The sequence below is a fragment of the Mobula birostris genome, chromosome 27 (assembly GCF_030028105.1).
Source record: "Mobula birostris isolate sMobBir1 chromosome 27, sMobBir1.hap1, whole genome shotgun sequence".
NCBI lineage: Eukaryota > Metazoa > Chordata > Chondrichthyes > Myliobatiformes > Myliobatidae > Mobula > Mobula birostris.
Window position 1 is genome coordinate 44455122 of NC_092396.1, and position 15073 is coordinate 44470194.

A 15073-nucleotide genomic window follows, 5' to 3' on the forward strand; every position below is an offset into this window, starting at 1 on the left:
TCCCGAGGGTCTAACAAGGTATTCCCTTGGATTCTGTGGGAACCAAGTGCAGAAATTGTCAGGACCCTAGCAGGTATATTCAAATCATCCTTAGTGACAGATGAAATACCACAGGATTGGAGGATAGCCAATATTGCTCTGCTGTTTAAGACAGGCTCTAAAAATAAACAGGAAATTATAGGCCAATGAGCCTGACATCAGCAGTGGGAAAGTTATTGGAAGGTATTCCAAGGGACTGAATATATGAGTATTTGGATCGACATGGACTGATTAAGGATATTCAGCATGGCTTCATGCGTGATAGGTCATGTCTAACCAAGCTTACATAGTTTTTCAAGGACGTTACCAGGAAAGTGGATGAAGGCAAGGCAGTGGAGGTTGTCTACATGGATGTTAGCAAGGAGCTAGACAAAGTCCCTTACAGGAGGTTGGTCAAGAAGGTTCATTCGCACAGCATTCAAGATGAGGTAGCAAATTAGATTAGACATTGGCTTTGTGGGAGAAGCAAGAGAGTGGTAAATGGTTGCCTCTCTGACTAGAGGCCTGTGACTAGTGGAGTGCCACAGATATCAGTGCTGGGTCCATTGTTGTTTGTCATGCGAGAACCTACACACTTTTATAGAAGCTTCCTTCACTGTGCTATCAGAATTTGGAACAGCCTTCCAGATGCTGTGGTTGGAAACACCTGCAACGATGGGGTCCAAGCCTTCAAGGGTCAAGTGCACAAACACTTATCATCTCTGGAAGGGAAATCACATGCTTCTTCATAAGCTATCATGAAGGGGACCAGGATGGCAATGCTTGGTTGTTGGTAGATAGGGTTAATACCTGACTTTCAAGAGCACTTGTAAGTTATATTCTGGCTGGACTTAGTCCTTAAACTGCTGGAGAACAGTGCGGAAAGTACAGGGGCTGTTTTCTCCTGGTAGGGATTAGTTTTTAGTTCCAAGTGCTCTTGCCACGTTCTGTCACCCTGCAACCTTATCCTTCAGACTCTTTGAATTATGGAGGACAGCAGGTGTATGAATGTCTCTCTCCAGCAGACTTCATCATGATCATCATGACTCCAGTATTTCTACTATTTTTTAATGTTTCTTAATTGTACATATGCTTTTTTTGTGTTCTATCGCTGGGCAGCAGTGAACCATCTGATTGGCCTATCAGAATTCCCTTTGGGAACCAGTTGACTTAATCAGCATTTCTTATCTGGTTATTGTTCATGATTGCAATTAATAAAAAAAAATAATCTACATGAACAATCTGGATGATAAGTCTGAGTCTGACCCTGTGGTGCAGAAGGGTGGGACGGAGAAGAGGAGAGCTGTCGTCATTGGAGACTCTATAGCCAGGGGAGCTGACAGGAGATTTTGTGGACGTGAGAAAGACACCCCCATGGTTTGCTGCCTCCTGGGTGCCAGGGTCCGGGATGTCTCTGACCATGTGCACGACATCCTGGTACGAGAGAGAAAGCAACCAGAAGTCGTGATACATGTTGGGACCAACGACATAGGCTGGAAGAAGGATGAGGTCCTGAAGTGTGAGTTTTGGCAATTAGGCAGTAGGCTGAAGAACAGGACCTCAAGGGTGGCTTTCTCAGGATTGCTGCTAGTGCTCCGTGATAGTGATGGTAAGAATCGGAGCAGATGGTAGTTGAATGCGTGGCTGAGGAGTTGGTGCAGAGGGCAGGGTTTTAGATCTTTGGATCATTGGGATCTCTTCTGGGGAAGGTGGGACCTATACAGATTGGATGGGTTGCACCTGAACTCGAGGGGGAGCAACATCCTTGCAGGTAGGTTTGCTAGCATGGTTCAGGAGGATTTAATATCCTTGCAGGTAGGTTTGCTAGCATGGTTCAATGGGACCCGGAGTGCAAGAGCTGTGAAAGAAGTGCATGGAATAAAGCCAGATCTAACATATAGAGAGGCTTTGAGGAAAGAGAAGTAGAATAAAGGGTGTAAAGGTAGTAAGGTAGAAGGGCTAAAGTGTGTGTACTTCAATGCAAGAAGCATCAGGAACAAAGGGGATGAACTGACAGCTTGGATACATGCATGGAATTATGATGTAGTGGCCGTTACAGAGACTTGGCTGTCACCAGGGAAGGAATGGATTCTCAATATTCCTGGATTTCAGTGCTTTAAAAGGGATGGGGGGGAGGGGAGGAGGGGTGGCATTACTGGTCAGGGATACTATTACAGCTACAGAAAGGGTGGGTAGTGTAGCAGGATCCTCTTTGAAGTCAGTATGGGTGGAAGTCAGGAACAGGAAGGGAGCAGTTACTCTATTGGCAGTATTCTATAGGCCCCCTGGTAGCAGCAGAGATACCGAGGAGCAGATTGGGAGGCAGATTTTGGAAAGGTGCAAAAATAACAGGGTTGTTATCATGGGTGACTTTAACTTCCCTAATATTGATTGGCACCTGATTAGTTCTGATGGTTTAGATGGGGCAGAGATTGTTAAGTGCGTCCAGGATGGATTCCTGTCACAGTATATTGACAGGCTGACTAGGGGGAATGCCATACTAGATCTAGTATTAGGTAACGAACCGGGTCAGGTCACAAATCTCTCAGTGGGTGAGCATCTGGGGGACAGTGACCACCGCTCCCTGGCCTTTAGCATTATCATTGAAAAGGATAGAATCAGAGAGGACAGGAAAATTTTTAATTGGGGAAGGGCAAATTATGAGGCTATAAGGCTAGAACTTGCAGGTGTGAATTGGGATGATGTTTTTCAGGGAAATATACTATGGACATGTGGTCGATGTTTAGAGATCTCTTGCGGGATGTTAGGGATAAATTTGTCCTGGTTAGGAAGATAAAGAATGGTAGGGTGAAGGAACCATGGGTGACAAGTGAGGTGGAAAATCTAGTCAGGTGGAAGAAATCAGCATACATGAAGTTAAGGAAGCAAGGATCAGATGGGTCTATTGAGGAATATAGGGTAGCAAGAAAGGAGCTTAAGAAGGGGCTGAGAAGAGCAAGAAGGGAGCATGAGAAGGCCTTGGTGAGTAGGGTAAAGGAAAACCCCAAGGCATTCTTCAATTATGTGAAGAACAAAAGGATGACAGGAGTGAAGGTGGGACCGATTAGAGATAAAGGTGGGAAGATGTGCCTGGAGGCTGTGGAAGTGAGCGAGTTCCTCAATGAATACTTCTCCTCGGTATTCACCAATGAGAGGGAACTTGATGACTGTGAGGACAATATGAGTGAGGTTGATGTTCTGGAGCATCCTTGCAGCACTCCACTAGTTACAGGCCTCCAGTCACACAGGCAACCATCTACTACCACTCTCTGACTTCTACCACAAATCCAATGTCTAATCTAATTTTGATGGAGAATGGACGTGAAAGCACAGAGGAACATCTGGAGAAATTTCTGAAACGCTCGTTCGCCGCTGTCGTTACTGCATGGTCGGGAATCTTTCAGAGGGTAGGCCTCAAAATCCCCAGCCTTGCCTGCTTTTGGTGACCGAGAAGGAGATTGAATCGTTCGGACAGAGATGGCAATCAGTACTCGGTGTCGGAGAGCTGATCAGAGCTCGAAGTTTTCGGATGACTCAGAGTCGGATTGTGGTCGGCATGGCAGGGAGAGTTTTTCTTCCTTCTCCTGTCTGTGAGATGTGGGACATTTGAGAGACTTTGAACTTTACTGTGCTCATGGATTTCTTCATCAAGTTATGGTATTGTTGTACTGTTGTAACTATATGTTATAATTATGTGGTTTTTTCAGTTTTTCCAGTCTTGGTCTGTCCTGTGTTTTGTGATATCACACCAGAGGAAATATTGTATCATTTCTTAACGCATGCTTTACTAAATGACAATAAAAGAGGACTGCGTGTCATAATCTAATTTACTACCTCACCTTAAATGCCAAGCAGCTGAACCTTCCTGACGAACTTCCAAGGCAGGACTTTGTGAAATGCCTTGCTGAAGTCCATGTACACAATATCCACTGCTTTGACTGCATCCACTTTCCTGGTAAAATCCTCGAAAACTTTAAAATATTGCTTAGACACAACCTACCACACACAAAGACATGCTGACTATCCCTACTCAATCCCTGTCTATCAAAATAGTCAATTATCCAGTCTCTTAGAATGCCTTCCAATAACTTTACCACTGCTGATGACAGGTTCCAGATTTATTCTTAAAGTCTCTCTTAAACAGCTGAACAACAAAAGCTATTCTCCAATCCTCCAGTACCTCACCTGCTCAGGATGATTTAAATCTCTTCTAGAGCCCTTGCAATTTCTGCCCTCACCTCCCACAGGATCTGAGGGAACACTCTGTCAGGCCCTGGGGATGTGAGCACCCTGATCTGCCTCACACAACAAACACCTCCTCCTCTGTAAAATGTATAGGTCCATTACCTCACTGCTGCTTTGTCTCACTTCTATAAACTCTGCATCCATCTCCTAAGTAAATACAGACACAAAAACTTGATTTAAGATCTCCCCCATCTCTCTTAGCTCCATGCATAGATTACCATTCTGATCTTCCAGGAGACTAATCTGTCCCTTGCAATCCTTTTGCTCTTAAAATATCTGTAGAAGCCCTTCGGATTCTCCTTCACCTTTTCTGCTAGATCAATGTCATGCTTTCTTTTAACCCTCCTGATTTCTTCAAGTGTTCTCTTGCATTTCTTATACTCTAAGTATCTCATTTGTTCCAACCTGTTGATACCTATAATACACCCCTCCTTTTTTTCCTTAATTAAGGCCTCCTATATCTCTCAAAAACTAAGGTTCCCCAAACCAGTTATCTTTGTCTTTTATTTGGAGCATCCAAGATGCTGAGAATGCTGTGGATAGTACATTTAGTGAGTTCATCACATCGCAGCTTAAGGATCCAAGGAAAGATAGGGAATGGGTTACCAACAGGAAGAGTAGTAGCAGGAAGGTAGTACAGGGGTCTCCTGCAGTCATCTCCCTCCAAAACAGATTTACCGCTTTGGGGTCTGTTGGGGGAGATGACTCATCGGGTGAAGGCAGCAGTAGCCAGGATCATGGCACTGTGGGTTGCTCTGCTGCGCATGAGGGCAAGAAAAACAGTGGCACATAGAGTGTTGTGGTAGGGGATTCCATAGTAAGGGGAATAGAGAGGAGCTTCTGTGGCTGCAAAAGGGACTCCAGAATGGTGTGTTGCCTCCCGGGTGCAGGGGTCAGAGATGTCTCGGAAAGGCTGCAGGGCATTCTGAAAGGGGAGGGTGAGCAGCCAGCTGTCGTGGTGCATGTAGGTACTAACGATATAGGAAGAAAGCAGGATGAGGTCCTACAAGCTGAATTTAGGGAGCAAGGAGATCAATTAAAGAGTAGGACCTCAAAGGTAATCATCTCAGGATTATTACCGGTGCCACGTGCTAGCCAGAGTTGGAATAGCAGGATAGCTAGAATGAATACGTGGCTTGAGCAGTGGTGCAGGAGGGAGGGTTTCAGATTATTGGAGCATTGGAACCGCTTCTGGGAGAGGTGGGACCAGTACCATCTGTATGGTCTACATCTGGGCAGGCCTGGGATCAATGTCCTAGGGAGAGTGTTTGCTAGTGCTGTTGGGGAGGCTTTAAACTAATATGAAGGAAAAAGTAAGAGTAGAATGCATAAAAGTAAAAAGCAAAAATTGCATAGGTCACTAGATTCTAAAAGGACAATAAAGGCACTTTATCTAAATGTCCGTAGTATTAGAAACAGCAAGGTTAGTGAACTTGTGACACAGATCAGTACAGAAATCCCCCACTTTTCGAACATTCGCTCTACGACACCTCACTGTTACGAAAGACCTACATTAGTTATCTGTTTTCGCTAATAGAAGGTGTTTTCACTGTTATGAAAAAAGGCAGCGCACGAAAAAAAAGCAGCATGTGCCCCGAGCAGCCGCTCTCCCCCGGATTCGGAACTGCATTCTCGCCAGCATTGCTTAAATACGTGCCTGTGAGCATCGGTTTGCAAGATGAGTTCTAAGGTATCGGAAAAGCCTAAAAGAGCTCGTAAGGGTGTTACACTTAGCGTAAAACTAGACATAATTAAGCGTTTCGATCCTGGTGAACGAAGTAAGGACAAAGTGAGTTTGGCTTGTGGAAGTTGACGAAGATGATGTTGAAGAGGTTTTGGCATCCCATGACCAAGAACTGATAGATGAAGAGCTGATGTAATTGGAAGAGGAAAGGATAACAATCGAAACCAAATACAGTAGCAAACGGACTAAAAGTGAAGTCGTCCAGGAACTGAACATGAAGCATCTGCGTGGGATTTTCGCTGCAATTATTACAGAAAAGTACGACTTTAATTTTGAAAGGGTACGTCGGTTTAGGGCATATTTGCAAGATGGTTTGAGTCCTTACAAAGAACCGTATGATAGAAAAATGCGCAAGGCTAAGCAGTCAAGCAAGCCTTCCACATCAGCCACAGCAGACGACAAACCTCGACCTTCAACATCGAGGCAGGCAGACATAGAAGATGACCTGCCTGCCTGATGGAAACAGACACCACCCCAACCCCCGGGCCGCGGACAGATACCGACTCGCGAAGAATGTAGCGGTAGCCGGGAGGCACCCAGCACATCTTTAAGAAAAAAAGCCAAAATAAACAAGCTAATTAATCAGGTGCCACCCAGCATGTAAATGTCAGCCCAGATCAGAGGCCATTGCCCATTGCGTCGCCTCTGATCTGGGCCGACATTTACGTGCCAGGCGGCACCTATTTAATTAGCTTGTTTATTTCGGCTTTTTCGTAAAGATATGCTGGGTGCATCCCGGCTACCACTGCATTCTTCACAGATCAGTATCGGTCGGCAGCCCAGAGGGTGGGGGCCACTGCACCACCCCAACCTCTGACGACTCAGCCTAACACACCATCATCAGTGTGCTCGGTGCTGACTTCCCAATTCCAGTAAGTGATACTACACTGTTCATACATTATTTCTACTTTATATCGGCTGTGTATTTTTATGCGTTATTTGGTATGATTTGGCAGCTTCACAGCTTAAAGGTTACTGGAGAGAGATTTTCATCCCAGAGCGGTTGCATGAGATTTTCTGCCCAGAGTGCTTGCGTGAGATTTTTGCTGCAGAGAACAGTGCAGGCAATGATTGTGGAGAAATATTTCTACTTTATATAGGCTGTGTATTTATCATATCATTCCTGCTTTTACTGTACGTTACTGTTACTTTAGGTTTTATGTGTTATTTGGCATGATTTGGTAGGTTATTTTTGGGACTGCGAACGCTCACCAATTTTTCCCATATAAATAAATGTTAATTACTTCTTCGCTTTATGACCTTCCGGCTTATGAACCGTTTCATAGGAACGCTCTACCTTCGGATGGCGAGGGAAACCTGTATTTGGTATGACTTGGCAGCTTCATAGCTTAAAGGTTACTGGAGAGAGTGCTTTTGCCGAGAGCGCTTGTGCCGTGTTTCTGCTGAGAGCGCTTGCGTGAGAATTTCTCTATGGTGGACAGTGCAGACAATGGTTGTAGAGAAGTATTTCTACTTTATATAGGCTGTGTATTTATCATATAATTCCTGCTTTTACTATATGTTACTGTTACTTTAGGTTTTATGTGTTATTTGGCATGATTTGGTAGGTTATTTTTGGGTCTGCAAATGCTCACAAATTTTTTCCATATAAATTAACGGTAATTGCTTCTTCGCTTTACGACATTCCGGCTTACGAACCGTTTCAGAGGGACGCTCTACCTTCCGATGGCGGGGGAAACCTGTAACAAGGCATATGATTTAGTGGCCATTACAGAAACCTGGTTGCAAGGTGGAGATGACTGGGAATTAAATATCCAATGGTATCAGGTAATACATAAAGATAGGCACGAAGGCAGCGGAGGTGGGGTGGCACTCTTGATTAGGGATGAGATCAGGGCGATTGTGAGAGACGATATAAGATCTACAGAGCAGAATGTTGAGTCCATCTGGATAGAGATTAAGAATAATAAAGAGAAAAAAAATCACTGGTGGGTGTGGTCTATAGGCCACCTAGTAAAAATATTTCAATGGCAGAGGTGATTAACTGAGGCTTGTAAGAACGGAACGGCAGCTGTTTTGGGGGATTTTAACTTTCACATAGACTGGGTGAATCAGGTTGGTCAAGGAAGTCTTGAGGAGGACTTCATAGAATGCATCCGTGATGGCTTTCTTGAGCAACATGTTAGTGAACTTACAAGGGAAAATACAATCTTAGATCTAGTCCTGTGCAATGAAACAGGTAAGATCAACGATCTTGTAGACAGGGATCCTCTTGGAAAGAGTGATCATAGTATGACTGAATTTCGCATTCAGATGGTGGATGAAATAGTGAGATCAAAAACTAGTGTATTATGCTTGAACAAGGGAGAGTACAATGGGATAAGGGAGGAGTTGGCTGATGTGGATTGGGAGCACAGGCTATTTGGTAGGACAGTTGAGGAACAGTGGAATACTTTCAACGAGATTTTTCACAGTGGTCAACAAAATCATATTCCAGTCAAAAGTAAAGACAGTAAGTGTGGGGAGAGCCAGCCTTGGATAACTAAGGAAATAAAAGGTAATATCAAATTAAAAGCTCATGTATACAAAGTCGCAAAGAGTAGTGTGAGACTGGAGGATTGGGAAAACTTTAAAAAGCCACTGAGAAAAACTAAACAAGAAATAAGGAAAGGGAAGATAGAGTATGAAAGTAAATTAGCACAAAATATAAAACCGGGTAGCAAAAGTTTTTATAAATATATAAAGTGGAAGAGGGTGGCTAAAGTCAATGTAGGTCCCTTGGAAGACAAGAAGGGGAAATTGATATTGGGTGCTAAGAAAATGGCTGAGGCACTGAAAGACTATTTTGTGTCGGTCTTCACGGTGGAGGACACGTCTAATATGCCAAAGAAGGATATTATGTACGAAATGGGAGGTGAGGACCTCAATAAAATCACTGGCACTGAAGAGATAGTGATGAGCAAACTAGAGGGCCTGAAGGTAGAGAAGTCCCCTGGTCCTGATGGGATGCATCCCAGGGAATTGGCAGAGGTTATAGCAGACACATTGGTAATCATTTATCAAAACTCTCTAGACTCTGGGCAGGTCCCGGCAGATTGGAAGACAGCAAATGTCATGCCATTTTTTAAAAAAGGATGTAGTCAAAAGACAGGCAACTATAGGCCAGTTAGCTTAACGTCTGTAGTCGGGAAAATGCTTGAAGCAGTCATTAATGAAGAAATAGCGAAACATTTAGAAAGGAGTGGTTCCATTAGACAGACGCAGCTTGGATTCAGAAAAGGCAGGTCCTGTTTGACAAACTTACTGGAGCTCTTTGAGGACATAATGAGTACAGAGGATAGAGAGGAACAGGTGGATGTTGTATACTTGGATTTCCAGAAGGCATTCGATTAGATGCCGCACAAGAAATTTATAAATAAGATACGGATGCATGGAGTCAGAGGAAGTGTACTGGCATGGATAGTGGATTGGTTAACCAATAGAAGGCAGAGAGTTGGTATAAATGGGTGTTTCTCCGGTTGGCAGTCAGTGGTGAGTGGGGTGCCACAGGGGTCGGTGCTGGGCCCGCAGCTATTTACCATTTACATTGATCATTTGGAAGAGGGGGCTGAGTGTAGCGCAGCAAAATTTGCTGATGACACTAAACTGAGTGGAAAAGCAAATTGTACAGAGGATGTGGAGAATCTGCAGAGAGATACAGATAGGTTGAGAGGGTGGGCCAAGGTCTGGCAGGTGGAATACAATGTTGGTAACTGCAAGATCATCTACTTTGGAAGGACTAATAGAAGAACAGATTATTATTTAAATGGTGAAAGATTGCAGCATGCTGTTTTGCAGAGGGACTTGGGAGTGCTTGTTCATGAACCATAGAACACTACAGCACAGAAAACAGGTCATTCGGCCCTTCTAGTCTGTGCCAAAACATTATTCTGCTAGCCCCATTGACCTGCATCCAGTCCATAACCCTCCAGACCTCTCCCATCCATGTACCTGTCCAATTTATTCTTAAAACTTAAGAGCAAGCCGTCATTTACGTCAGATGGCAGCTCGCTAAACACTCCCACCACTCTCTGAGTGAAGAAATTCCCCTATGTTCCCCCAAACCTTTCCCCTTTCACTTCAAAGCCATGTCCTCTCGTATTTATCTCTCCTAATCTAAGTGGAAAGAGTCTGTTCACATTTACTCGGTCTATACCCCTCATAATTTTGTACACCTCTATCAAATCTCCCCTCATTCTTCTACGCTCCAAGGAATAAAGTCAATCTTTCCCTGTAACTCAACTCCTAAAGACCCGGCAACATCCTAGTAAATCTTCTCTGCACTCTTTCAATCGTACTGATATCCTTCCTACAGTTGGGTGACCAGAACTGCACAGAATACTCCAAATAGCTCAAATAACATCTACAAATTTGCTGATGATACAACCATTGCTGGTAGAATCCCAAATGGTGACGAGAGGGTGTACAGGAGTGAGATATGCAACCAGTGGAGTGGTGTCACAGCAACAACCTGGCACTCAATGTCAGTAAGATAAAAGAGATGATTGTGGACTTCCGTAAGGGTAAGACAAAGGAACACATACCAATCCTCAGAGGGATCAGAAGTGAAGAGAGAGAGCAGTTTCAAGTTCCTGGGTGTCAAGATCTCTGAGGATCTAACCTGGTCCCAACATATTGATCTAGTTATACAAAAGGCAAGACAGTAGCTATACTTCATAAGGAGTTTGAAGAGATTTGGCACGTCAACAAATACACTCAAAAACTTCTGCAGATGTACTTTGGAGAATGTTCTGACAGGCTGCATCACTGTCTGGTATGGGGCAGGGTGGCGGGGGGGGGGCTGCTGCACAGGACCAAAAGAAGCTGCAGAGGGCTGTAAATCTAGTCAGCTCCATCTTGGGTACTAGCCTACAAAGTACCCAGGACACCTTCAGGGAGTGGTGTCTCAGAAAGGCAGCGTCCATTATTAAGGACCTCCAACACCCAAGGCATGCCCTGTTCTTTTTTCACTGTTACCATCAAGTAGGAGGTACAGAAGTCTGAAGGCACACACTCAGCAATTCAGGAACAGCTTCTTCTCTTCTGCCATCCGATTCCTAAATGGACATTGAACCCTTGGACACTACCTCACTTTTTTAATATACAGTATTTCTGTTTTTTGCACATTTTTTGATCTATTCAATATACATATACAGTAACTAATTTACTTACTTATTTATATTATTTATTTATTTTTCTCTTCTATATTATATATTGCATTGAACTGCTGCCGGTGATAATAAATCTGATTCTGTTTCTGATAGGTGGAGGGGTAGTTAGTGCTGAGAAAGTAATGCGATTGCATCAGGACTCAGACAAATTGGAAGAATGGGCAAAAAAGTGGTAGATGGAATACAGTGCTGGGAAATGCACGATAATTTATTTTGGTAAAAGGAACAATAGTGCACACTTTTAACTAAAACGGGAAAAAAATTCAAACATTAGAGTTGCAAAGGGCTGTAAGAGTCTCGTGCAAAACTACCAGGTGGTTAATTCACAGACTGAGTCTGTGGTAAAGAAGGCAAATGCAATGTTGACATTCATTTCAAGGGGAATAGAATATAAAAGTAAGGAGATAATTCTGAGGCTTTATAAGACACTAGTCAGGCCACACATGGAGTATCGGCAATAATATTTGGGCCCCATATCCCACAAAGGACGTGTTGTCATTAGAGAAAGTCCAGTGGACGTTCACGAGGATGATGCCAGGAATGAAGGAGCTAACATATGAGGAGTGTTTGGCAGCTTCGGGCCTGTACTTACTGGAATTGAGAAGAATGTGTGGTAATCCCATTGAGACCTACTGAACATTGAAAGGACCAGATAAAGTGAATGTGGAGAGGATGTTTCCTCTCGTGGGTATACCCAGAACTGGAGGGCAGAGCTTCAAAATTGATGAACAGAAGTAGAGAGGAAAATATTTAGTCAAGAAGTGGTGAATCTGTGGAAATCTCTGCCACAAACTGCGGTAGAGGCCAAGTCTGTGAGTATATTCAAAGCGGAAGTTGAAAGTTTCCTCATTGGTTGGGGCATCACGGGATATGGTGAAAGGGCAGGTGTATGGGATTGAATAGGATCCGGGATCAGCCATGATGAAATGGCAGCGCGGACGCGATGGCTGAATGGCCTAATTCTGCTCCTATGTCTTATGGAGATATGGTACATCAGCAAAGACATGCAAATTTCTACAGATGTACTGCAGATAGCATCCTAACTGACTGCATCACCGTTTGGGTTGGGGAGTAAGGGGCTACTGCACAGGATCAAAATTAGCTGCAGAGAGTTGTAACTTAGTCAGCTCCATCATGGGCACCAGACTCTGTCCCAAGACATTTTCAAGGAGGAATGCCTCAAAAAGACAGCGTTCATCATTAAGAACCTCCCATCACCTGGTCATGCCTTGTTCTCATTGTCACCACCAGGAAGAAGGTACAGAGGTGTGCACAGTTTCTTCGCATCTGCAGTCTGATTTCGGAATGGACATTGAACCCATGAATATATATTTACTGTAATTCAGTTTTTTCCTCTATTAGTATTTACTGCATTGTACTGCTGTTGCAAAGTCAACAAATGTCACAACATATGCCACTGATTGAAGAATATCCTTCTCGTCCATCAAACATCCTATTCCCCTCACTTACAATCCCCTATTACAACAGCTCACCTCCTCTCCTCCTTCCCTTCTGAGCCACATTGTCAGACTGAGAGCCACACTGCCAGATTGCTGTGACTTCCCTCTGCTAGGTTATTCCCCCACTCCCACAAGTTGCCTGTTGTTGAGGGTGCTGGCCACAGGGGTACTCTGCACTAGCTGTTTAACCTCTTTCATCCTGACTGTCATCCTATGTCCTGCACCTTGGGTGCAACTACCTCTCTATATTCGCTGTCTATCACTTCTTCAGACTCCCGAATAATCTGGAGTTCATCCAATTCCAGCTCCAGCTCCTTAATGCGGAGTATTCAAAGCTGCAGCTGGATGCACTTTTAGCAGGTGAAGTCATCAGAGACCCCGGAGGTCTCCCTGCCTTCCCACATCCCACATCCCACAAGAGGAGCATTCAACTATGCTACTTGCTATGCCTTCTGCTCTAACTGTGCAATTATAAATACATGAACTAAAATAAATCTACAGCCTTAATGCAATCTTAGATCAACATTGTTACCAATGTTAAATTGCATCAAACATAAGAGAAAAACATTGATAGGGACATAGATACTTACATGGGAGTTGAACACTTATTTCCTTTTCATTGCATACTTCCACCTTCCGTCTGTACACCAACATGTAAGCGTTTCTTGAACAGTGGACACCTTTAACACATTTAGGTTTGCGTGCCTGTGATTTCGAAGGCTCTGCTACAATAAGAGCAACATTAAACCTCAATGTTTGTACCAAAGGGAGAAATGAAATGTGCAAGAAAATCCACCTTTAATTGAGAGCTACAGCGTTCTACCGGATAATATAATTATTTTTAACTATCACTCTTAAATTTTATTGCAAAGGAAGCAGATATACTTGTATTACTTTGTGAGATGAAATATTCTAAAAAGGCATTTTAAACTGCAAATGTTGAACACAATCCTTCCAAATAAGTTGATTTGAAGACAGCATGTCATATAATTGATTTGAAATATGGTTCCAGAGACCCCAATCCAAATGCAGTACTTTTGAATATGAGACTTGTAAACATATCACAAATTCTAACAAATGATCTATGTGCTGCCCTAAGGTAATATCAGTTGAAACAATGTTAGGTTCCCCATGTTTACTGATGATACTTAATTGTACTGCACCACCATGCTGCTACTACTATGTACTATTTAGTGTTTGATCAGTATCAAGTCCAGGATGGATCAAATTTTATTTCAACATGGCATCGATACGATTTAAAGCTAGAGTTCTTGACTCCAACTAAACTCAATTCCTAAATCTCCAATCTGATTCCTCAGGGAGGCTAAAGACAGGTACAGGAGGAAGCCTGAGTGGAAACTCCAGCAGAACAACATGAGAGAGGTCTGGAGGGGTATGAGGACCATCACTGGGTTCTGGCAAACTAGCAACAGAGGAGCTGAGGGAAGTGTGGACAAGGCCAACGAACTTAACCTGTTAACAGATTTGACATTGTGACCCCTGCCCATCCCCCACATGAGCCATCTGTTGTCGGCCCCCAATCAACACATGTTCCACTCTCCCCTCCTAACCCTCCTCACAGTCCCCCACCCTACTTTCATGACTATACCCCTCCCCCACACAAAACTACCACGGTGGGCTTCACGGCTGAACAGGTGAGAAGACAGCTGAAACGTCTCAACCCAAGCAAGGCTGCAGGACCGGATGGTGTCAGTACCAGGGTGCTCAAAGCCTGTGCCCCTCAGCTACATGGAGTACTTCGCCATGTATTCAACCTGAGCCTGAGGCTCCGGAGGGTTCCTGGACTGTGGAAAACGTCCTGCCTCGTCCCTGTGCTGAAGACGCCGCGCCCCAGTGGCCTCAATGACTTCCCACATCATGAAGACCCTGGAGAGACTTGTTCTGGAGCTGCTCCAGCCTATGGTCAGGCCACACTTAGATCCCCTCCAGTTCGCCTACCAGCCCCGACTAGGAGTTGAGGATGCCATTGTCTACCTGCTGAACCGTGTCTACACTCACCTGGACAAGCCAGCAAGCACTGTGAGGGTCATGTTTTTTGACTTCTCCAGTGCGTTCAACACCATCCACCCTGCTCTGCTGGGGAAGAAGCTGACAGCGATGCAGGTGGATGCTTCCCTGGTGTCATGGATTCTTGATTACCTGACTGGCAGACCACAGTACGTGTGCTTGCAACACTGTGTGTCCGACAGAGTGATCAGCAGCACTGGGGCTCCACAGGGGACTGTCTTGTCTCCCTTTCTCTTCACCATTTACACATCGGACTTCAACTACTGTACAGAGTCTTGTCATCTTCAGAAGTTTTCGGATGACTCTGCCATAGTTGGATGCATCAGCAAGGGAGATGAGGTTGAGTACAGAGCTACTGTAGGAAACTTTGTCACATGGTGTGAGCAGAATTATCTGCAGCTTATGTG

General features: G+C 44.2%; 1 protein-coding gene across 10 annotated transcripts in view; it reads right to left on the reverse strand.

Moving 5' to 3' along the window:
- usp48 (ubiquitin specific peptidase 48) overlaps positions 1-15073 on the reverse strand; it is a 227292-nt gene that overhangs the window by 93268 nt on the left and 118951 nt on the right. For all 10 annotated transcript variants that reach the window (XR_011883341.1, XR_011883340.1, XR_011883342.1 and 7 more), the window contains one exon: positions 13229-13363. Coding sequence is in view for 7 of the 10 variants with exons in the window: in XM_072245076.1 (XP_072101177.1) it covers positions 13229-13363 (135 nt within the window). In the remaining 3 variants the exon portion in view is untranslated. The remainder of the gene's footprint in view (positions 1-13228; positions 13364-15073) is intronic.